Source organism: Pelodiscus sinensis, chromosome 31 (assembly GCF_052426305.1).
Source record: "Pelodiscus sinensis isolate ZL-2025 chromosome 31, ASM5242630v1, whole genome shotgun sequence".
Classification (NCBI taxonomy): Eukaryota; Metazoa; Chordata; order Testudines; family Trionychidae; genus Pelodiscus; species Pelodiscus sinensis.
In genome coordinates, this window is record NC_143082.1 from 701,758 (window position 1) to 723,163 (window position 21,406).

At 69.0% G+C, this 21,406-nt stretch overlaps 1 protein-coding gene across 3 annotated transcripts in view; it reads right to left on the reverse strand.

Moving 5' to 3' along the window:
- Positions 1 to 4,496: 4,496 nt before the first annotated feature.
- OLFM2 (olfactomedin 2) overlaps positions 4,497 to 21,406 on the reverse strand; it is a 68,048-nt gene continuing 51,138 nt past the window's right edge. For all 3 annotated transcript variants that reach the window (XM_089774679.1, XM_075902506.2, XM_075902505.2), the window contains 3 exons: positions 18,787 to 19,006; positions 7,849 to 7,955; positions 4,497 to 5,383 (listed from right to left, as the gene is read on the reverse strand). In XM_089774679.1, the coding sequence (XP_089630805.1) occupies positions 4,706 to 5,383; positions 7,849 to 7,955; positions 18,787 to 19,006 (1,005 nt within the window). In that variant the 3' untranslated portion in view covers positions 4,497 to 4,705. The remainder of the gene's footprint in view (positions 5,384 to 7,848; positions 7,956 to 18,786; positions 19,007 to 21,406) is intronic.

The window sequence follows — 21,406 nt, forward strand, 5'->3', positions numbered from 1 at the left end:
TGTCGCTCTTCTCTGTACCCTTTCCAATTTCTCCACATCTTTCTTGAAATGTGGCGCCCAGAACTGGACACAGTACTCCAGCTGAGGCCTAACTAGTGCAGAGTAGAGCGGCAGAATGACTTCACGAGTTTTGCTTACAACACACCTGTTGATACAACCTAGAATCATATTTGCTTTTTTTGCAACAGCATCACACTGTTGACTCATATTCAACTTGTGGTCCACTATGACCCCTAGATCCCTTTCCGCCATGCTCCTTCCTAGACAGTCGCTTCCCATCTTGTATGTATGGAACTGATTGTTCCTTCCTAAGTGGAGCACTTTGCATTTCTCTTTATTAAACCTCATCCTGTTTACCTCTGACCATTTCCCTAACTTGCTAAGGTCATTTTGAATTATGTCCCTATCCTCCAAAGAAGTTGCAACCCCACCCAGTTTGGTATCATCTGCAAACTTAATAAGCGTACTCTCTATCCCAATATCTACATCATTGATGAAGATATTGAACAGTACGGGTCCCAAAACAGACCCTTGCGGAACTCCACTTGCTATCCCTTTCCAGCAGGATTTAGAACCGTTAACAACAACTCTCTGACTACGGTTATCCAGCCAATTATGCACCCACCTTATCGTGGCCCTATCTAAGTTATATTTGCCTAGTTTATCAATAAGAATATCATGTGAGACCGTATCAAATGCCTTACTAAAGTCTAGGTATATGACATCCACCGCTTCTCCCTTATCCACAAGGCTCGTTATCTTATCAAAGAAAGCTATCAGATTAGTTTGGCATGACTTGTTCTTCACAAATCCATGCTGGCTATTCCCTATCACTTTATTACCTTCCAAGTGTTTGCATATGATTTCCTTGATTACCTGCTCCATTATCTTCCCTGGGACAGACGTTAAACTGACCGGTCTGTAGTTTCCTGGGCAAGGGGTCAGGGAGGGGCCGGGCGCGCGGTACTGGAACGCCGGGCCGGGCCGAGAGGGAGGGGCCGGGCGCGCGGCGCTGGAACGCCGGGCCGGGCCGAGAGGGAGGGGCCCTGGCTCCGTGGCCCCGCAGGATTATGGCTGCAATCATGCCTCACTGCGCCGGAGCCGGTGCCTTTCACACCCTGCGCGCGGAGGGAGCTCTCTGCTGCGCTCAGACGCGGGCAGGGGGCAGGCCCGGGCGCCACTCCCCCCGAGAGTCTTTTAGCTGCACAGGGATCCCACCTGGTCCCACTGCGCGTCACTGGTGCGTTCCAGTCGCGCCAGAAGTCCCGGTCGCAGGCCAGCCCTCGCCGCGTGGGCCCCTCTGCCCAGAATACGACAATTAGGACAAGCAGCGAGGGGCTCAAATTGCAGCCAGGGAGGTTGAGGTTGGACACTAGGAAAAGCTCCCTGCCTGTCGGGTGGGAAACACCGCAGTAAACGGCCCAGGGAGGTCGTGGGACCTCCCTCACCGGAGAGATTTACAAGGTTAGACAGACACCCGTCAGGGATGATCTAGTCCAGGGGTGGGCAATAATTTTGGTGGGGGGGCCACTCCAAGATTTTGGAAAGTGATCAAAGGCCGCACTTTTCTGGGCAGGGGGTGCAGGGTCTAGGGTGGTGCAGAAGGGTGCGTGGGGTAAGGGACTGGGGTGCAGGAGGCAGTGTGGGGTCTGAGAGGCAGTGTGGATGGAGGAGGGTTGTGACCTGGGTCAGGGGATTGGGGTGCAGGGTCAGGGAGGAGGTGTGGGTGCAGAAGAGGATTCTGGCCAGGGGGAGGGGATCTAGGAGGAGGTGCAAAGTCTGGGAGGGAGCTGTGACCTGGGAGAAAGGCAAAAGGGGGTTCAGGCTGCAGAGGGTTTGGATGGTGACCTGGGGGAGGGGATTGGGGTGCAGGGTCTGGGAGGGGCATGGGGGTACAGGGGGTTTGGATGGTGACCTGGGGGAGGGGATTGGGGTGCAGGGTCTGGGAGGGGCATGGGGGTACAGAGGGTTTGGATGGTGACCTGGGGGAGGGGATTGGGGTGCAGGGTCTGGGAGGGGCAGGGGGGTGCAGAGGGTTTGGATGGTGACCTGGGGGAGGGGATTGGGGTGCAGGGTCTGGGAGGGGCAGGGGGGTACAGAGGGTTTGGATGGTGACCTGGGGGAGGGGATTGGGGTGCAGGGTCTGGGAGGGGCAGGGGGGTACAGAGGGTTTGGATGGTGACCTGGGGGAAGGGATTGGGGTGCAGGGTCTGGGAGGGGCAGGGGGGTACAGAGGGTTTGGATGGTGACCTGGGGGAGGGGATTGGGGTGCAGGGTCTGGGAGGGGCAGAGGGGTACAGGGGGTTTGGATGGTGACCTGGGGGAGGGGATTGGGGTGCAGGGTCTGGGAGGGGCATGGGGGTACAGGGGGTTTGGATGGTGACCTGGGGGAGGGGATTGGGGTGCAGGGTCTGGGAGGGGCAGGGGGGTACAGGGGGTTTGGATGGTGACCTGGGGGAGGGGATTGGGGTGCAGGGTCTGGGAGGGGCAGGGGGGTACAGGGGGTTTGGATGGTGACCTGGGGGAGGGGATTGGGGTGCAGGGTCTGGGAGGGGCATGGGGGTACAGGGGGTTTGGATGGTGACCTGGGGGAGGGGATTGGGGTGCAGGGTCTGGGAGGGGCAGGGGGGTGCAGAGGGTTTGGATGGTGACCTGGGGGAAGGGATTGGGGTGCAGGGTCTGGGAGGGGCAGGGGGGTGCAGAGGGTTTGGATGGTGACCTGGGGGAGGGGATTGGGGTGCAGGGTCTGGGAGGGGCAGGGGGTGCAGAGGGTTTGGATGGTGACCTGGGGGAGGGGATTGGGGTGCAGGGTCTGGGAGGGGCATGGGGGTACAGGGGGTTTGGATGGTGACCTGGGGGAGGGGATTGGGGTGCAGGGTCTGGGAGGGGCAGGGGGGTGCAGAGGGTTTGGATGGTGACCTGGGGGAAGGGATTGGGGTGCAGGGTCTGGGAGGGGCAGGGGAGTGCAGAGGGTTTGGATGGTGACCTGGGGGAGGGGATTGGGGTGCAGGGTCTGGGAGGGGCAGGGGGGTACAGGGGGTTTGGATGGTGACCTGGGGGAGGGGATTGGGGTGCAGGGTCTGGGAGGGGCATGGGGGTACAGGGGGTTTGGATGGTGACCTGAGGGAGGGCGTTGGGGTGCAGGAGGGGCAGGGGTGCCAGAGGCAGGCCCTGTGTGACGTAGTGGGGGTACCTGGCTGGTTTCTATGCTGCTGGCTCTGGGGTAACCCCACTGGCTGCCGTTGGTACCACAACCCAGCAAAACAGGATGAGTCATTATGCAAAGGGTCTCTCAACCTGTCTGACCAGCCACCCCCCATGGGGAGGAACAAAGGAAGGGGGATGCCGCCCCTGGCTGGGGGCAGGGCTGGAGGGGAGTGAGTTAGTTTTCTGTCTGGGAGCATGGAGGAAGCAGCCTCAGCAACAGGCTGGGGGGGGGGGGGGGGTTTAGAGCGGCGCGGCCAGGACGGGAAGGAGAAGGGTTTAGAAGCCCAGACCCCCCCCCATATCAAGCGGGGCGGAGGCATCCTAGGCCTGCCCTGTAACCTGGTGACATCTGTGCTGTGCAATAAACCACCTCTGTTCTACTGGCTGGTGGGGTCTGTTTGTGCCATTTCGGGGGTGCAGGAGGCGGGGGCCCCAACGCGCCGTCACAGCCTGGCTGGGAGAAGTTTGCCTAAGTGTCTCCCGGCCAGCAGCCCTGCAGCACCCCAAGGCAGGCCGGGCTCCCTGCCTGCTGCAGCCCCAGACACTTAGAGCTGCCGGCTGCTCCCTCCACGTGGTTCTCAGCTCTGGTGGGGGGAGAGGCTTGTGCTGCCCCCATCGCCCAAGCCAATCTCTCAGCTCCTATTGGCTGGTTGTTTCCAGCCAATAGGAGCTGAGAGATTGGCTAGGGTACATTGCTATTGGCCAGTTGTTTCTGGCCAATAGGAGCTGAGGATTGGGCTGGGGGCGGGGAGATCAGAGCAGAGAGCCGGGGGACTGGGCTCTAAACCCGGCAGCTGTGTGCTTGAGGGTCCCGGCAGGGCGGTCTGCGGCTGGGGCTGCCCACGGGCCGTATTTTGCCCTGCCCTGATCTAGCCGGTGCTGGGTCCTGCCGTGAGGGCAGGGGCTGGACTTGGCCTCTCCCAGTCCTAGTGTCTGAGTCACTAGTTCCCGTCTGGCCCAGCGCAGCCACAAGCAAGGGCTCTGGGCGAGGCCGGGGTGAAGGGAGGAGACAGCTGCCAGCCGTGGCAGAGGGAGGCTGGCCCTGGCCGGCAGCGGAGCTGGGCAGCATTTTACCATCGGTCGTGCCTAACGCTCGCTGCCTGTCTCATTTGCCACAGTCCAGCTGCGGGTATTTTCTCTCTGCACTTTCCCACCGACCACTACTCCAGCGCTCGCCGCTATTTCCGGATTTCACGTCGGCTGCCCGCTTTCTGCCTCTGCCACCCGCTGGGACAGACGCAGTTCTATCCGCCCGGCAGAGACGGGAAGGAGAAGGCACAGGCACCACCCACTGTCAGATCATTTTTATTTGCCACCAAAATCAAATCAAATCCAGTAAGTGACCTTGGTCCAACGAAAGCAGACGAGCTCCATGCGCCACGTGAGCCACAGGAAGAGAGCGAACACAAAGGCCTTGCCCTGGGCCCCGCTTCCTAGACAGATCGGTGGATCCCGACGTGTAAAAAAGAAAGAGCCAAGGCCGAGTCCGGCAGCGGTGTCACACCTCGCCCGAGGTCTTTATGACGTGGAAGAGGGTGACGTTGTACACCACCTGGTGGCCATTGTTCCAGGTGTACAGCACCCGCTCCCGCGGGTTGTAGTCCAGCATGGAGATGTGGGAGTACTGGTTGTGGAAGGGGATGTCCGTGTACTCGTAGCTGGAAGTGTTGGTGTAGTAGGCAAAGTAGATCTTGGCCCCGGCTAGGTGGGAGTTTGTGACGTAGAGGGTGCCACAGATCATGAAGGACTCGCCGGCGCTGCGCTTGGGGTAGCCGGTGTCCCAGCTGCGCAGGATCTCCAGCGTCTGCGGGTCCACCCGGCTCACCACGATGTTGCCGGCGTTCTGGTTGGTGGTGTAGACGGCCCACAGCCCGTTCTCGTCCACCATGAAGTCGATGTCGGAGAAGCCGCCCCAGGAGTAGGGGAAGGTGTTGTTGTAGCCGGCGCTGGCCAGGCTGCGCTGCACCAGCACGCTGCGCGAGCGGAAGTGGTACTTCACCGCGATGTTGCTCTGGTACTTGTTGTAGTAGAGGGAGCCGTTGAAGACCACGTGGCCCGTGCCGGCCCAGGGGTGTGGCAGCAGGTGCTGCACAAAGTTCTGGCCCGTGACGAAGTCGTTCAGGGTGCGGAATTCCAGCACGCGGCGTCCCTTGTAGTAACCGTCCATGTACCACACCTGCTGGGAGAACAGCCACGCGGTCAGCGGGCCGCAGGTCCCAGGGGAGCCACCCCCGTGTGGGGCCGGGCCTGTGCCCCCCAACCCCTGGACCTGAGCCCCCCAAGCCCTCACCCCCGTGTGGGGCCGGGCCTGTGCCCCCCAACCCCTGGATCTGAGCCCCCCAAGCCCTCACCCCCGTGTGGGGCCGGGCCTGTGCCCCCCAATCCCTGGACCTGAGCCCCCCAAGCCCTCACCCCCGTGTGGGGCTGGGCCTGCACCCCCCAACCCCTCACCCCCGTGTGGGGCCGGGCCTGTGCCCCCCAACCCCTAGACCTGAGTCCCCCCAAGCCCTCACCCCCGTGTGGGGCCGGGCCTGTGCCCCCCAACCCCTGGACCTGAGCCCCCCAAGCCCTCACCCCCGTGTGGGGCTGGGCCTGCGCCCCCCAACCCCTCACCCCCGTGTGGGGCCGGGCCTGTGCCCCCCAACCCCTAGACCTGAGCCCCCCAAGCCCTCACCCCCGTGTGGGGCCGGGCCTGCACCCCCCAAGCCCTCACCCCCGTGTGGGGCCGGGCCTGCGCCCCCCAACCCCTGGACCTGAGTCCCCCCAAGCCCTCACCCCCATGTGGGGCCAGGCCTGCGCCCCCCAACTCCTCACCCCCGTGTGGGGCCGGGCCTGTGCCCCCCAACCCCTGGACCTGAGTCCCCCCAAGCCCTCACCCCTGTGTGGGGCCGGGCCTGCGCCCCCCAACCCCTCACCCCCGTGTGGGGCTAGGCCTGCACCCCCCAACTCCTCACCCCCGTGTGGGGCTAGGCCTGCGCCCCCCAACTCCTCACCCCCGTGTGAGGATAGGCCTGTGCCCCCCCAACTCCTCACCCCCGTGTGAGGATAGGCCTGCGCCTCCCCCAACTCCTAGGCCTGCGCCCCCCAAGCCCTCACCCCTGTGTGGGGCCGGGCCTGGGCTCCCCAAGCCCTCACCCCTGTGTGGGGCCGGGCCTGGGCCCCCCAACCCCTCACCCCCATGTGGAGCCGGGCCTGGGCCCCTCAACCCCTCACCCCTGTTTGGGGCTAGGCCTGCGCCCCCCCAACTCCTAGGCCTGCGCCCCCCAGCCCCTCACCCCTGTGTGGGGCCGGGCCTGGGCTCCCCAACCCCTTGCCCCCATGTGGATTCCCAACCCCTTGCCCCCATGTGGGGCCAGACCTATGCCTCCCAACCATTCTCCCTCATGTGGGCCAGGCCTGGGCCCCCCAGCCTCTTGCCCCATGCGGGGCCAGCGGAAGGCCTGCCCCCCATCTGCATAATGCCAGGGAGCAGCCGGGCAAAATGCTTTGAATTGCGGAGCATGGCGTGTCCCCCGTTCCACAGCGCCGGCTCCCCACGTCCCCAGCCCTGCCCCCGGCAGCCAGCCCCTAGCGGAAGTCCTGGAGCCCAGGGCAGGCTGAGCCAGCCGAGAGCCCCGCGGGACGTGGCCGCCGGCCTGTCAAACCGGCTGAAACCTTTATGCCCTCGCCAGTGTCTGTTCCCAGGGGCCTGCCCGCTTGGTGGGGCTGCCGACGGCTCCGAGCCGGGGCGGAAGCAGGAGGGAGATGGACGGACACCGGCTCTGGGACCGGCATCCCCGCAGGGCAGGGATGGGAAAGGTTAACCCGCAGCCAGTGGGGTGGAGCCAGGCCTTGGGGCCAGCTGGGTCTGAGCCCTTCGGACCAGGCGTGGCCCACGCTCCGCTGCGCCCCAGGACTCGCTGCACCCCGCAGTGTGGGCGGGACGTGCCATAGAAGGCTAAGGAGAGACGTGGGACTGGCCCCAGGATCCTCTGCACCAGCTCGGTCTCCCCCGCAGCTCCCCGGCAGAAACGCGGCGCTTGCGGCAGGCCCGGAGCCGGCGCCGCGCACGTGGCGGGAAACATGGCACGGCCACGGTCGCCTCCCGCGAGCGCCAGGCTCTGCCGGAGGAACGTGCTGCGCCCCGCCAGGCGGCACCGTGTTTCACCAGCCCCTCCCCTTGGCCCACCGGGGCTGCCCAGCGAGCACTCGCTGCCTTCCCGCCGCGCTTGCCGGGCCCGGGTGCCGGACTGCGGAGCTGGCCTGGCGACGCTAAACACCGCCCTGCAGACTGCGTCCTCTGCCCGCAGCGTCCCGGGGCCGGGCTGACCCCACTGGCCTGGCTCTGGCTCCACACGGCTGCTGCCCGGAATTGGGACCAGCAGCTGTCGGCGGCCGAGAGCGGCCAGGCTCTCAGACGCGCCCGCCCGGCAGAGTCGAGCTGACGGCTGAGCCCTGGGCAACCGGGGACACCAGGAGCGGAGGCGCCTTGTCCCAGGCCCCCTGCCCTGCGGCTCCGGGCTGGCACCCAACGTGCCCGGAACGGCTCGAGGCCTGGGCGAGTCCGTGCGTTTCCAAGCTGAAGCCAGCAGGGGAGAGGAGCTCTGGAAAGGTAGAGCAGCCCCCCAAGTCCTCCCAGCCCCCCCCGGCCCCAGCACTCACCCTGCTGTCAGCGCTGGGAGCCATGGTGTCCGTCATCCACGATCCGAAGCGGGATCCCGAGGCCCGGATGGTGATGGGGTTACTGACGCCCGTCAGCCTCCCACAGCCTGCAGCAGGACAGAGAACGGCTCCAGGGGAGAACCCAGCCCACGCAGGCACGGCAAGCGCAGGGGCAGAGACCCCCCTCGTGACCAGCAGCAAGCGCAGGGGCAGAGACCCCCCTCGTGACCAGCAGCAAGCGCAGGGGCAGAGACCCCCCTCGTCACCAGCAGCAAGCGCAGGGGCAGAGACCCCCCTCGTGACCAGCAGCAAGCGCAGGGGCAGAGACCCCCCTCGTGACCAGCAGCAAGCGCAGGGGCAGAGACCCCCCCTCGTCACCAGCGGCAAGCGCAGGGGCAGAGACCCCCCCTCGTGACCAGCGGCAAGCGCAGGGGCAGAGACCCCCCCTCGTCACCAGCGGCAAGCGCAGGGGCAGAGACCCCCCCTCGTGACCAGCGGCAAGCGCAGGGGCAGAGACCCCCCCTCGTCACCAGCGGCAAGCGCAGGGGCAGAGACCCCCCCTCGTCACCAGCGGCAAGCGCAGGGGCAGAGACCCCCCCTCGTGACCAGCGGCAAGCGCAGGGGCAGAGACCCCCCCTCGTGACCAGCAGCAAGCGCAGGGGCAGAGACCCCCCTCGTCACCAGCAGCAAGCGCAGGGGCAGAGACCCCCCTCGTCACCAGCAGCAAGCGCAGGGGCAGAGACCCCCCTCGTCACCAGCAGCAAGCGCAGGGGCAGAGACCCCCCTCGTCACCAGCAGCAAGCGCAGGGGCAGAGACCCCCCTCGTCACCAGCAGCAAGCGCAGGGGCAGAGACCCCCCTCGTGACCAGCGGCAAGCGCAGGGGCAGAGACCCCCCTCGTGACCAGCGGCAAGCGCAGGGGCAGAGACCCCCCTCGTGACCAGCGGCAAGCGCAGGGGCAGAGACCCCCTCGTGACCAGCGGCAAGCGCAGGGGCAGAGACCCCCCTCGTGACCAGCGGCAAGCGCAGGGGCAGAGACCCCCCTCGTGACCAGCAGCAAGCGCAGGGGCAGAGACCCCCCTCGTGACCAGCGGCAAGCGCAGGGGCAGAGACCCCCCCTCGTGACCAGCGGCAAGCGCAGGGGCAGAGACCCCCCTCGTGACCAGCGGCAAGCGCAGGGGCAGAGACCCCCCTCGTGACCAGCGGCAAGCGCAGGGGCAGAGACCCCCCCTCGTGACCAGCAGCAAGCGCAGGGGCAGAGACCCCCCCTCGTGACCAGCAGCAAGAGCAGGGGCAGAGACCCCCCCTCGTCACCAGCAGCAAGCGCAGGGGCAGAGACCCCCCCTCGTGACCAGCAGCAAGCGCAGGGGCAGAGACCCCCCCTCGTGACCAGCGGCAAGCGCAGGGGCAGAGACCCCCCCTCGTGACCAGCGGCAAGCGCAGGGGCAGAGACCCCCCCTCGTGACCAGCAGCAAGCGCAGGGGCAGAGACCCCCCTCGTGACCAGCAGCAAGCGCAGGGGCAGAGACCCCCCCTCGTCACCAGCAGCAAGCGCAGGGGCAGAGACCCCCTCGTGACCAGCGGCAAGCGCAGGGGCAGAGACCCCCCTCGTGTCCAGCAGCAAGCGCAGGGGCAGAGACCCCCCCTCGTCACCAGCGGCAAGCGCAGGGGCAGAGACCCCCCTCGTGTCCAGCAGCAAGCGCAGGGGCAGAGACCCCCCCTCGTCACCAGCGGCAAGCGCAGGGGCAGAGACCCCCCCTCGTGACCAGCGGCAAGCGCAGGGGCAGAGACCCCCCTCGTGACCAGCGGCAAGCGCAGGGGCAGAGACCCCCCTCGTGACCAGCGGCAAGCGCAGGGGCAGAGACCCCCCTCGTGACCAGCAGCAAGCTCAGGGGCAGAGACCCCCCCTCGTGACCAGCGGCAAGCGCAGGGGCAGAGACCCCCCCTCGTGACCAGCAGCAAGCGCAGGGGCAGAGACCCCCCCTCGTGACCAGCAGCAAGCGCAGGGGCAGAGACCCCCCCTTGTGACCAGCGGCAAGCGCAGGGGCAGAGACCCCCCTCGTGACCAGCGGCAAGCGCAGGGGCAGAGACCCCCCCTCGTGACCAGCGGCAAGCGCAGGGGCAGAGACCCCCCTCGTCACCAGCGGCAAGCGCAGGGGCAGAGACCCCCCCTCGTCACCAGCGGCAAGCGCAGGGGCAGAGACCCCCCCTCGTGACCAGCAGCAAGCGCAGGGGCAGAGACCCCCCCTCGGCAAGCGCAGGGGCAGAGACCCCCCCTCGTGACCAGCAGCAAGCGCAGGGGCAGAGACCCCCCCTCGTGACCAGCAGCAAGCGCAGGGGCAGAGACCCCCCCTCGTGACCAGCGGCAAGCGCAGGGGCAGAGACCCCCCTCGTGACCAGCGGCAAGCGCAGGGGCAGAGACCCCCCCTCGTCACCAGCGGCAAGCGCAGGGGCAGAGACCCCCCCTCGTGACCAGCGGCAAGCGCAGGGGCAGAGACCCCCCTCGTGACCAGCAGCAAGCGTAGGGGCAGAGACCCCCCCTCGTGACCAGCGGCAAGCGTAGGGGCAGAGACCCCCCCTCGTGACCAGCAGCAAGCGTAGGGGCAGAGACCCCCCCTCGTGACCAGCGGCAAGCGCAGGGGCAGAGACCCCCCCTCGTCACCAGCGGCAAGCGCAGGGGCAGAGACCCCCCCTCGTGACCAGCAGCAAGCGCAGGGGCAGAGACCCCCCCTCGTCACCAGCAGCAAGCGCAGGGGCAGAGACCCCCCTCGTCACCAGCGGCAAGCGCAGGGGCAGAGACCCCCCTCGTGACCAGCGGCAAGCGCAGGGGCAGAGACCCCCCCTCGTCACCAGCGGCAAGCGCAGGGGCAGAGACCCCCCCTCGTGACCAGCAGCAAGCGCAGGGGCAGAGACCCCCCTCGTGACCAGCGGCAAGCGCAGGGGCAGAGACCCCCCTCGTGACCAGCGGCAAGCGCAGGGGCAGAGACCCCCCCTCGTGACCAGCAGCAAGCGCAGGGGCAGAGACCCCCCCTCGTCACCAGCGGCAAGCGCAGGGGCAGAGACCCCCCCTCGTGACCAGCGGCAAGCGCAGGGGCAGAGACCCCCCTCGTGACCAGCAGCAAGCGCAGGGGCAGAGACCCCCCCTCGTGACCAGCGGCAAGCGCAGGGGCAGAGACCCCCCCTCGTGACCAGCAGCAAGCGCAGGGGCAGAGACCCCCCTCGTGACCAGCAGCAAGCGCAGGGGCAGAGACCCCCCTCGTGACCAGCAGCAAGCGCAGGGGCAGAGACCCCCCCTCGTGACCAGCAGCAAGCGTAGGGGCAGAGACCCCCCCTCGTGACCAGCGGCAAGCGTAGGGGCAGAGACCCCCCCTCGTGACCAGCAGCAAGCGTAGGGGCAGAGACCCCCCCTCGTGACCAGCGGCAAGCGCAGGGGCAGAGACCCCCCCTCGTCACCAGCGGCAAGCGCAGGGGCAGAGACCCCCCCTCGTGACCAGCAGCAAGCGCAGGGGCAGAGACCCCCCCTCGTCACCAGCAGCAAGCGCAGGGGCAGAGACCCCCCTCGTCACCAGCGGCAAGCGCAGGGGCAGAGACCCCCCTCGTGACCAGCGGCAAGCGCAGGGGCAGAGACCCCCCCTCGTCACCAGCGGCAAGCGCAGGGGCAGAGACCCCCCCTCGTGACCAGCAGCAAGCGCAGGGGCAGAGACCCCCCTCGTCACCAGCAGCAAGCGCAGGGGCAGAGACCCCCCTCGTGACCAGCAGCAAGCGCAGGGGCAGAGACCCCCCCTCGTGACCAGCAGCAAGCGCAGGGGCAGAGACCCCCCCTCGTGACCAGCGGCAAGCGCAGGGGCAGAGACCTCCCTCGTGACCAGCGGCAAGCGCAGGGGCAGAGACCCCCCCTCGTGACCAGCGGCAAGCGCAGGGGCAGAGACCCCCCCTCGTGACCAGCAGCAAGCGCAGGGGCAGAGACCCCCCTTGTCACCAGCAGCAAGCGCAGGGGCAGAGACCCCCCCTCGTCACCAGCAGCAAGCGCAGGGGCAGAGACCCCCCTCGTGACGAGCGGCAAGCGCAGGGGCAGAGACCCCCCCTCGTGACCAGCGGCAAGCGCAGGGGCAGAGACCCCCCTCGTGACCAGCGGCAAGCGCAGGGGCAGAGACCCCCCCTCGTGACCAGCGGCAAGCGCAGGGGCAGAGACCCCCCCTCGTCACCAGCGGCAAGCGCAGGGGCAGAGACCCCCCTCGTGACCAGCGGCAAGCGCAGGGGCAGAGACCCCCCTCGTGACCAGCAGCAAGCGCAGGGGCTGAGACCCCCCCTCATGACCAGCAGCAAGCGCAGGGGCAGAGACCCCCCCTCGTGACCAGCGGCAAGCGCAGGGGCAGAGACCCCCCCTCGTGACCAGCGGCAAGCGCAGGGGCAGAGACCCCCCCTCGTCACCAGCGGCAAGCGCAGGGGCAGAGACCCCCCCTCGTGACCAGCGGCAAGCGCAGGGGCAGAGACCCCCCCTCGTGACCAGCAGCAAGCGCAGGGGCAGAGACCCCCCCTCGTGACCAGCGGCAAGCGCAGGGGCAGAGACCCCCCCTCGTCACCAGCGGCAAGCGCAGGGGCAGAGACCCCCCTCGTGACCAGCAGCAAGCGCAGGGACAGAGACCCCCCCTCGTCACCAGCGGCAAGCGCAGGGGCAGAGACCCCCCCTCGTGACCAGCAGCAAGCGCAGGGGCAGAGACCCCCCTCGTGACCAGCAGCAAACGCAGGGGCAGAGACCCCCCCTCGTGACCAGCAGCAAGCGCAGGGGCAGAGACCCCCCCTCGTGACCAGCGGCAAGCGCAGGGGCAGAGACCCCCCCTCGTGACCAGCAGCAAGCGCAGGGGCAGAGACCCCCCTCGTCACCAGCAGCAAGCGCAGGGGCAGAGACCCCCCTCGTCACCAGCGGCAAGCGCAGGGGCAGAGACCCCCCCTCGTGACCAGCGGCAAGCGCAGGGGCAGAGACCCCCCTCGTCACCAGCAGCAAGCGCAGGGGCAGAGACCCCCCCTCGTGACCAGCAGCAAGCGCAGGGGCAGAGACCCCCCTCGTCACCAGCAGCAAGCGCAGGGGCAGAGACCCCCCCTCGTGACCAGCGTCAAGCGCAGGGGCAGAGACCCCCCCTCGTCACCAGCAGCAAGCGCAGGGGCAGAGACCCCCCCTCGTCACCAGCGGCAAGCGCAGGGGCAGAGACCCCCCCTCGTGACCAGCGGCAAGCGCAGGGGCAGAGACCCCCCCTCGTCACCAGCAGCAAGCGCAGGGGCAGAGACCCCCCCTCGTGACCAGCGGCAAGCGCAGGGGCAGAGACCCCCCCTCGTGACCAGCGGCAAGCGCAGAGGCAGAGACCCCCCCTCGTGACCAGCGGCAAGCGCAGGGGCAGAGACCCCCCCCTCGTCACCAGCGGCAAGCGCAGGGGCAGAGACCCCCCTCGTCACCAGCGGCAAGCGCAGGGGCAGAGACCCCCCCTCGTCACCAGCGGCAAGCGCAGGGGCAGAGACCCCCCTCGTCACCAGCGGCAAGCGCAGGGGCAGAGACCCCCCCTCGTGACCAGCAGCAAGCGCAGGGGCAGAGACCCCCCCTCGTCACCAGCAGCAAGCGCAGGGGCAGAGACCCCCCTCGTGACCAGCGGCAAGCGCAGGGGCAGAGACCCCCCCTCGTGACCAGCGGCAAGCGCAGGGGCAGAGACCCCCCCTCGTGACCAGCGGCAAGCGCAGGGGCAGAGACCCCCCTTGTCACCAGCGGCAAACGCAGGGGCAGAGACCCCCCCTCGTCACCAGCAGCAAGCGCAGGGGCAGAGACCCCCCCTCGTGACCAGCGGCAAGCGCAGGGGCAGAGACCCCCCCTCGTGACCAGCGGCAAGCGCAGGGGCAGAGACCCCCCCTCGTGACCAGCGGCAAGCGCAGGGGCAGAGACCCCCTCTCGTGACCAGCAGCAAGCGCAGGGGCAGAGACCCCCCCTCGTCACCAGCAGCAAGCGCAGGGGCAGAGACCCCCCTCATGACCAGCAGCAAGCGCAGGGGCAGAGACCCCCCCTCGTCACCAGCAGCAGGCGCAGGGGCAGAGACCCCCCCTCGTGACCAGCAGCAAGCGCAGGGGCAGAGACCCCCCCTCGTCACCAGCGGCAAGCGCAGGGGCAGAGACCCCCTCGTGACCAGCGGCAAGCGCAGGGGCAGAGACCCCCCCTCGTGACCAGCGGCAAGCGCAGGGGTAGAGACCCCCCTCGTCACCAGCGGCAAGCGCAGGGGCAGAGACCCCCCTTGTCACCAGCAGCAAGCGCAGGGGCAGAGACCCCCCCTCGTGACCAGCGGCAAGCGCAGGGGCAGAGACCCCCCCTCGTGACCAGCGGCAAGCGCAGGGGCAGAGACCCCCCCTCGTGACCAGCAGCAAGCGCAGGGGCAGAGACCCCCCTCGTCACCAGCAGCAAGCGCAGGGGCAGAGACCCCCCCTCGTGACCAGCGGCAAGCGCAGGGGCAGAGACCCCCCCTCGTGACCAGCGGCAAGCGCAGGGGCAGAGACCCCCCCTCGTCACCAGCAGCAAGCGCAGGGGCAGAGACCCCCCCTCGTCACCAGCAGCAAGCGCAGGGGCAGAGACCCCCCTCGTCACCAGCGGCAAGCGCAGGGGCAGAGACCCCCCCTCGTGACCAGCGGCAAGCGCAGGGGCAGAGACCCCCCCTCGTCACCAGCGGCAAGCGCAGGGGCAGAGACCCCCCCTCGTGACCAGCGGCAAGCGCAGGGGCAGAGACCCCCCCTCGTGACCAGCAGCAAGCGCAGGGGCAGAGACCCCCCCTCGTGACCAGCAGCAAGCGCAGGGGCAGAGACCCCCCCTCGTCACCAGCGGCAAGCGCAGGGGCAGAGACCCCCCCTCGTGACCAGCGGCAAGCGCAGGGGCAGAGACCCCCCTCGTCACCAGCAGCAAGCGCAGGGGCAGAGACCCCCCCTCGTGACCAGCAGCAAGCGCAGGGGCAGAGACCCCCCTCGTCACCAGCAGCAAGCGCAGGGGCAGAGACCCCCCTCGTCACCAGCAGCAAGCGCAGGGGCAGAGACCCCCCTCGTGACCAGCGGCAAGCGCAGGGGCAGAGACCCCCCTCATGACCAGCAGCAAGCGCAGGGGCAGAGACCCCCCCTCGTGACCAGCGGCAAGCGCAGGGGCAGAGACCCCCCTCATGACCAGCAGCAAGCGCAGGGGCAGAGACCCCCCCTCGTCACCAGCAGCAAGCGCAGGGGCAGAGACCCCCCCTCGTGACCAGCGGCAAGCGCAGGGGCAGAGACCCCCCCTCGTGACCAGCGGCAAGCGCAGGGGCAGAGACCCCCTCGTGACCAGCGGCAAGCGCAGGGGCAGAGACTCCCCTCGTGACCAGCAGCAAGTGCAGAGGCAGAGACCCCCCTCGTCACCAGCAGCAAGCGCAGGGGCAGAGACCCCCCCTCATCACCAGCGGCAAGCGCAGGGGCAGAGACCCCCCTCATGACCAGCAGCAAGCGCAGGGGCAGAGACCCCCCCTCGTGACCAGCAGCAAGCGCAGGGGCAGAGACCCCCCTCGTCACCAGCGGCAAGCGCAGGGGCAGAGACCCCCCCTCGTGACCAGCGGCAAGCGCAGGGGCAGAGACCCCCCTCGTCACCAGCAGCAAGCGCAGGGGCAGAGACCCCCCCTCGTGACCAGCAGCAAGCGCAGGGGCAGAGACCCCCCCTCGTGACCAGCAGCAAGCGCAGGGGCAGAGACCCCCCTCATGACCAGCAGCAAGCGCAGGGGCAGAGACCCCCCCTCGTGACCAGCGGCAAGCGCAGGGGCAGAGACCCCCCCTCGTCACCAGCAGCAAGCGCAGGGGCAGAGACCCCCCTCGTGACCAGCGGCAAGCGCAGGGGCAGAGACCCCCCTCGTGACCAGCGGCAAGCGCAGGGGCAGAGACCCCCCCTCGTGACCAGCAGCAAGTGTAGAGGCAGAGACCCCCCTCGTCACCAGCAGCAAGCGCAGGGGCAGAGACCCCCCCTCGTCACCAGCGGCAAGCGCAGGGGCAGAGACCCCCCCTCGTCACCAGCGGCAAGCGCAGGGGCAGAGACCCCCCCTCGTCACCAGCGGCAAGCGCAGGGGCAGAGACCCCCCCTCGTGACCAGCAGCAAGCGCAGGGGCAGAGACCCCCCTCGTCACCAGCAGCAAGCGCAGGGGCAGAGACCCCCCTCGTCACCAGCAGCAAGCGCAGGGGCAGAGACCCCCCCTCGTGACCAGCAGCAAGCGCAGGGGCTGAGACCCCCCCTCGTGACCAGCGGCAAGCGCAGGGGCAGAGACCCCCCCTCGTGACCAGCAGCAAGTGTAGAGGCAGAGACCCCCCTCGTCACCAGCAGCAAGCGCAGGGGCAGAGACCCCCCCTCGTGACCAGCAGCAAGCGCAGGGGCAGAGACCCCCCCTCGTGACCAGCGGCAAGCGCAGGGGCAGAGACCCCCCCTCGTGACCAGCGGCAAGCGCAGGGGCAGAGACCCCCCCTCGTGACCAGCGGCAAGCGCAGGGGCAGAGACCCCCCTCGTCACCAGCAGCAAGCGCAGGGGCAGAGACCCCCCTCATGACCAGCAGCAAGCGCAGGGGCAGAGACCCCCCCTCGTCACCAGCAGCAGGCGCAGGGGCAGAGACCCCCCCTCGTGACCAGCAGCAAGCGCAGGGGCAGAGACCCCCCCTCGTGACCAGCAGCAAGCGCAGGGGCAGAGACCCCCCTCGTCACCAGCGGCAAGCGCAGGGGCAGAGACCCCCCCTCGTGACCAGCGGCAAGCGCAGGGGCAGAGACCCCCCCTCGTGACCAGCGGCAAGCGCAGGGGCAGAGACCCCCCTCGTGACCAGCAGCAAGCGCAGGGGCAGAGACCCCCCTCGTCACCAGCAGCAAGCGCAGGGGCAGAGACCCCCCCTCGTCACCAGCGGCAAGCGCAGGGGCAGAGACCCCCCCTCGTGACCAGCAGCAAGCGCAGGGGCAGAGACCCCCCCTCGTGACCAGCAGCAAGCGCAGGGGCAGAGACCCCCCCTCGTGACCAGCAGCAAGCGCAGGGGCAGAGACCCCCCTCGTCACCAGCAGCAAGCGCAGGGGCAGAGACCCCCCCTCGTGACCAGCGGCAAGCGCAGGGGCAGAGACCCCCCTCGTCACCAGCAGCAAGCGCAGGGGCAGAGACCCCCCCTCGTGACCAGCAGCAAGCGCAGGGGCAGAGACCCCCCCTCGTCACCAGCAGCAAGCGCAGGGGCAGAGACCCCCCCTCGTGACCAGCAGCAAGCGCAGGGGCAGAGACCCCCCCTCGTGACCAGCAGCAAGCGCAGGGGCAGAGACCCCCCTCGTAACCAGCGGCGAGCGCAGGGGCAGAGACCCCCCCTCGTCACCAGCAGCAAGCGCAGGGGCAGAGACCCCCCCTCGTGACCAGCGGCAAGCGCAGGGGCAGAGACCCCCCCTCGTGACCAGCGGCGAGCGCAGGGGCAGAGACCCCCCCTCGTCACCAGCGGCAAGCGCAGGGGCAGAGACCCCCCTCGTGACCAGCGGCAAGCGCAGGGGCAGAGACCCCCCCTCGTGACCAGCAGCAAGCGCAGGGGCAGAGACCCCCCTCGTCACCAGCGGCAAGCGCAGGGGCAGAGACCCCCCCTCGTCACCAGCGGCAAGCGCAGGGGCAGAGACCCCCCCTCGTGACCAGCGGCAAGCGCAGGGGCAGAGACCCCCCCTCGTCACCAGCGGCAAGCGCAGGGGCAGAGACCCCCCCTCGTGACCAGCGGCAAGCGCAGGGGCAGAGACCCCCCCTCGTGACCAGCGGCAAGCGCAGGGGCAGAGACCCCCCCTCGTGACCAGCAGCAAGCGCAGGGGCAGAGACCCCCCTCGTGACCAGCGGCAAGCGCAGGGGCAGAGACCCCCCCTCGTCACCAGCGGCAAGCGCAGGGGCAGAGACCCCCCCTCGTGACCAGCGGCAAGCGCAGGGGCAGAGACCCCCCCCTCGTCACCAGCGGCAAGCGCAGGGGCAGAGACCCCCCCTCGTGACCAGCGGCAAGCGCAGGGGCAGAGACCCCCCCTCGTGACCAGCGGCAAGCGCAGGGGCAGAGACCCCCCCTCGTGACCAGCAGCAAGCGCAGGGGCAGAGACCCCCCCTCGTGACCAGCGGCAAGCGCAGGGGCAGAGACCCCCCTCATGACCAGCAGCAAGCGCAGGGGCAGAGACCCCCCCTCGTCACCAGCGGCAAGCGCAGGGACAGAGACCCCCCCTCGTGACCAGCAGCAAGCGCAGGGGCAGAGACCCCCCTCGTGTCCAGCAGCAAGCGCAGGGGCAGAGACCCCCCTCGTGACCAGCTGCAAGCGCAGGGGCAGAGACCCCCTCGTGACCAGCGGCAAGCGCAGGGGCAGAGACCCCCCTCTCTCTTAGCAAAGGGATGGCCAGAGAAACGGGACGGGAAGGTGGCACGTCCGAAGGCAGGAAGAGGGAAACGCGTTTTCCGCGAGCCGGCGGAACTCCCTGCCACAAGGTGTCACGCACACAAGAGCGGAGCAAGGTTCACAGCTCGACTGAAGCTCCCTGCAGTGCAGCCTGTCCACGAACACCCAGGGGCTCAGGGAGGCCAGACACCCTCCTGGGACCTGGATGGAGGGGGTTCCCTGAGGGTGGGAGACTCAAACCTCCATCACCTTCCTCAGCAGCGGGGCTGCACCTCCACCTGCCCCCCAGCCAGGAGTCCTGGCGCCCACCCCCTGCTCTAACCTCCCAGCGCCTCGCCCCCAGAGTGGGGGCTGGAACCCCCGGCCCTGCGCTGACCCCTAACTCCATTGCTCTCTGTGCAGACCTGCAGGGAGGGAGACGAGCCGGAGCACGGAGGAACCCGCAGCCCCAGGCGTGGGACAGGCCCTTCCTGGGGCTTTCGGCAGGGGGCTCTGGGGCGGGGGCGCTGGCCAGGCTGGGCCCGGTGTGTGTGTGCTCCATACCCAGTTTCTGCAGACAGCCGTGTAAACGGGCCTCCAGGACCAGCACCCGCTGCTGCAGCTCCTCATAGTCATACGCGCCCATCTCCTCCTGGATGGCCAGCAGGCGCCCCGAGGCGTTCCTCACCTCCGCCTTCAGCTGCACCACCAGCCGCGCGTCCGCCCTGTACTGCTCCAGCACCGGCGCCAGCGGCAGCAGCTCCGCCATCTTCTCCTTCAGCTCCTGCAACGGGCCGCACGCGGGAGGGGCCATGACTCCGGACTGAGCCAGAGCCGCTCCCTGGCCCCTTGGGATGGGACCCCCAGACACTGGCCCTGCTGGGCAACCCCCCCCGCCAGACACTGGCCCTGCTGGGCAACCCCCCCCAGCCACTGGCCCTGCTGGGCAACCCCCCCCCAGACACTGGCCCGGCTGGGCAACCCCCCCCCGCCCTCCCCCCCAGACACTGGCCCTGCTGGGCACCCCCCCGCCTTCCCCCCAGACACTGGCCCTGCTGGGCAACCCCCCCCAGACACTGGCCCGGCTGGGCAACCCCCCCCCGCCCTCCCCCCCAGACACTGGCCCTGCTGGGCACCCCCCCCCCCGCCTTCCCCCCAGACACTGGCCCTGCTGGGCAACCCCCCCCAGACACTGGCCCGGCTGGGCAACCCCCCCCCGCCCTCCCCCCCAGACACTGGCCCTGCTGGGCAACCCCCCCCCCCAGACACTGGCCCTGCTGGGCAACCCCCCCCCAGACACTGGCCCTGCTGGGCACCCCCCCGCCTTCCCCCCCAGACACTGGCCCTGCTGGGCAACCCCCCCCCAGACACTGGCCCTGCTGGGCACCCCCCCCCAGACACTGGCCCTGCTGGGCAACCCCCCGCCTTCCCCCCCCAGACACTGGCCCTGCTGGGCAACCCCCCCCCAGACACTGGCCCTGCTGGGCAACCCCCCCCCGCCCTCCCCCCCAGACACTGGCCCTGCTGGGCACCCCCCCCCAGACACTGGCCCTGCTGGGCAACCCCCCGCCTTCCCCCCCCAGACACTGGCCCTGCTGGGCACCCCCCCGCCTTCCCCCCCAGACACTGGCCCTGCTGGGCACCCCCCCGCCTTCCCCCCCAGACACTGGCCCTGCTGGGCAACCCCCCCCCAGACACTGGCCTGGCTGGGCAACCCCCCCCCGCCCTCCCCCCCAGACACTGGCCCTGCTGGGCACCCCCCCCCAGACACTGGCCCTGCTGGGCAACCCCCCGCCTTCCCCCCCCAGACACTGGCCCTGCTGGGCAACCCCCCCCCAGACACTGGCCCTGCTGGGCAACCCCCCGCCTTCCCCCCCAGACACTGGCCCTGCTGGGCAACCCCCCCCCCCAGACACTGGCCCGGCTGGGCAACCCCCCCCCGCCCTCCCCCCCAGACACTGGCCCTGCTGGGCACCCCCCCCCCAGACACTGGCCCTGCTGGGCACCCCCCGCCTTCCCCCCCAGACACTGGCCCTGCTGGGCAACCCCCCCCCAGACACTGGCCCTGCTGGGCAACCCCCCCCCCCAGACACTGGCCCTGCTGGGCACCCCCCCCGCCCTCCCTCCCAGACACTGGCCCTGCTGGGCGGGACCCCCCACCCTCCCCTCAGACACTGGCCCTGCTGGGCAACCCCCCCCCCGCCCTCCCTCCCAGACACTGGCCCTGCTGGGCAACCCCCCCCCCGCCCTCCCCCCCCAGACACTGGCCCTGCTGGGCACCCCCCCGCCCTCCCCCCCAGACACTGGCCCTGCTGGGCAACCCCCCCCGCCCTCCCTCCCAGACACTGGCCCGGCTGGGCAACCCCCCTGTGACGTAGTGGGGGTACCTGGCTGGTTTCTATGCTGCTGGCTCTGGGGGAACCCCCACTGGCTGCCGTGGGTACCACGACCCAGCAAAACAGGATGAGTCACTATGCAAACCAGTGGCCAGACACCCCCCATGGAGAGGAACAAAGGAAGGTGGAATGCTGCCTTGGCTGGGGGGCAGGGCTGGAAGTGAGTTAGTTGGTTGGTGGCTGTCTGTGAGGATGGATGAGACAGCCTAGGGAGAGGAGCTGGAGTTTAGGGGCCCAGTCTCCCCCATCTCAAGGGGGCCTGAGGCATCCTAGCCCAGTTCCTGTAACCAGATTACATCTGTGCTGCGCTGTGCTGGAGGAGCAATAAACCACCCTCAATTCCACTGGCTGGTACAGTCTGTTTGTGCCATTTCGGGGTGCAGGAGACGGGGAACCCCCAATGCGCCGTCACACCCCCCCTCCCAGACACTGGCCCTGCTGGGCAACCCCCCCCCCCAGACACTGGCCCTGCTGGGCACCCCCCCCGCCCTCCCCCCCAGACACTGGCCCTGCTGGGCACCCCCCCAACACACACACAGACACTGGCCCTGCTGGGCACCCCCCCAACACACACACAGACACTGGCCCTGCTGGGCACCCCCCCAACACACACACAGACACTGGCCCTGCTGGGTACCCCCCTGCCCTCCCCCCCAGACACTGGCCCTGCTGGGCAACCCCCCCGCCCTCCCCCCCAGACACTGGCCCTGCTGGGCACCCCCCCAACACACACACAGACACTGGCCCTGCTGGGTACCCCCCTGCCCTCCCCCCCAGACACTGGCCCT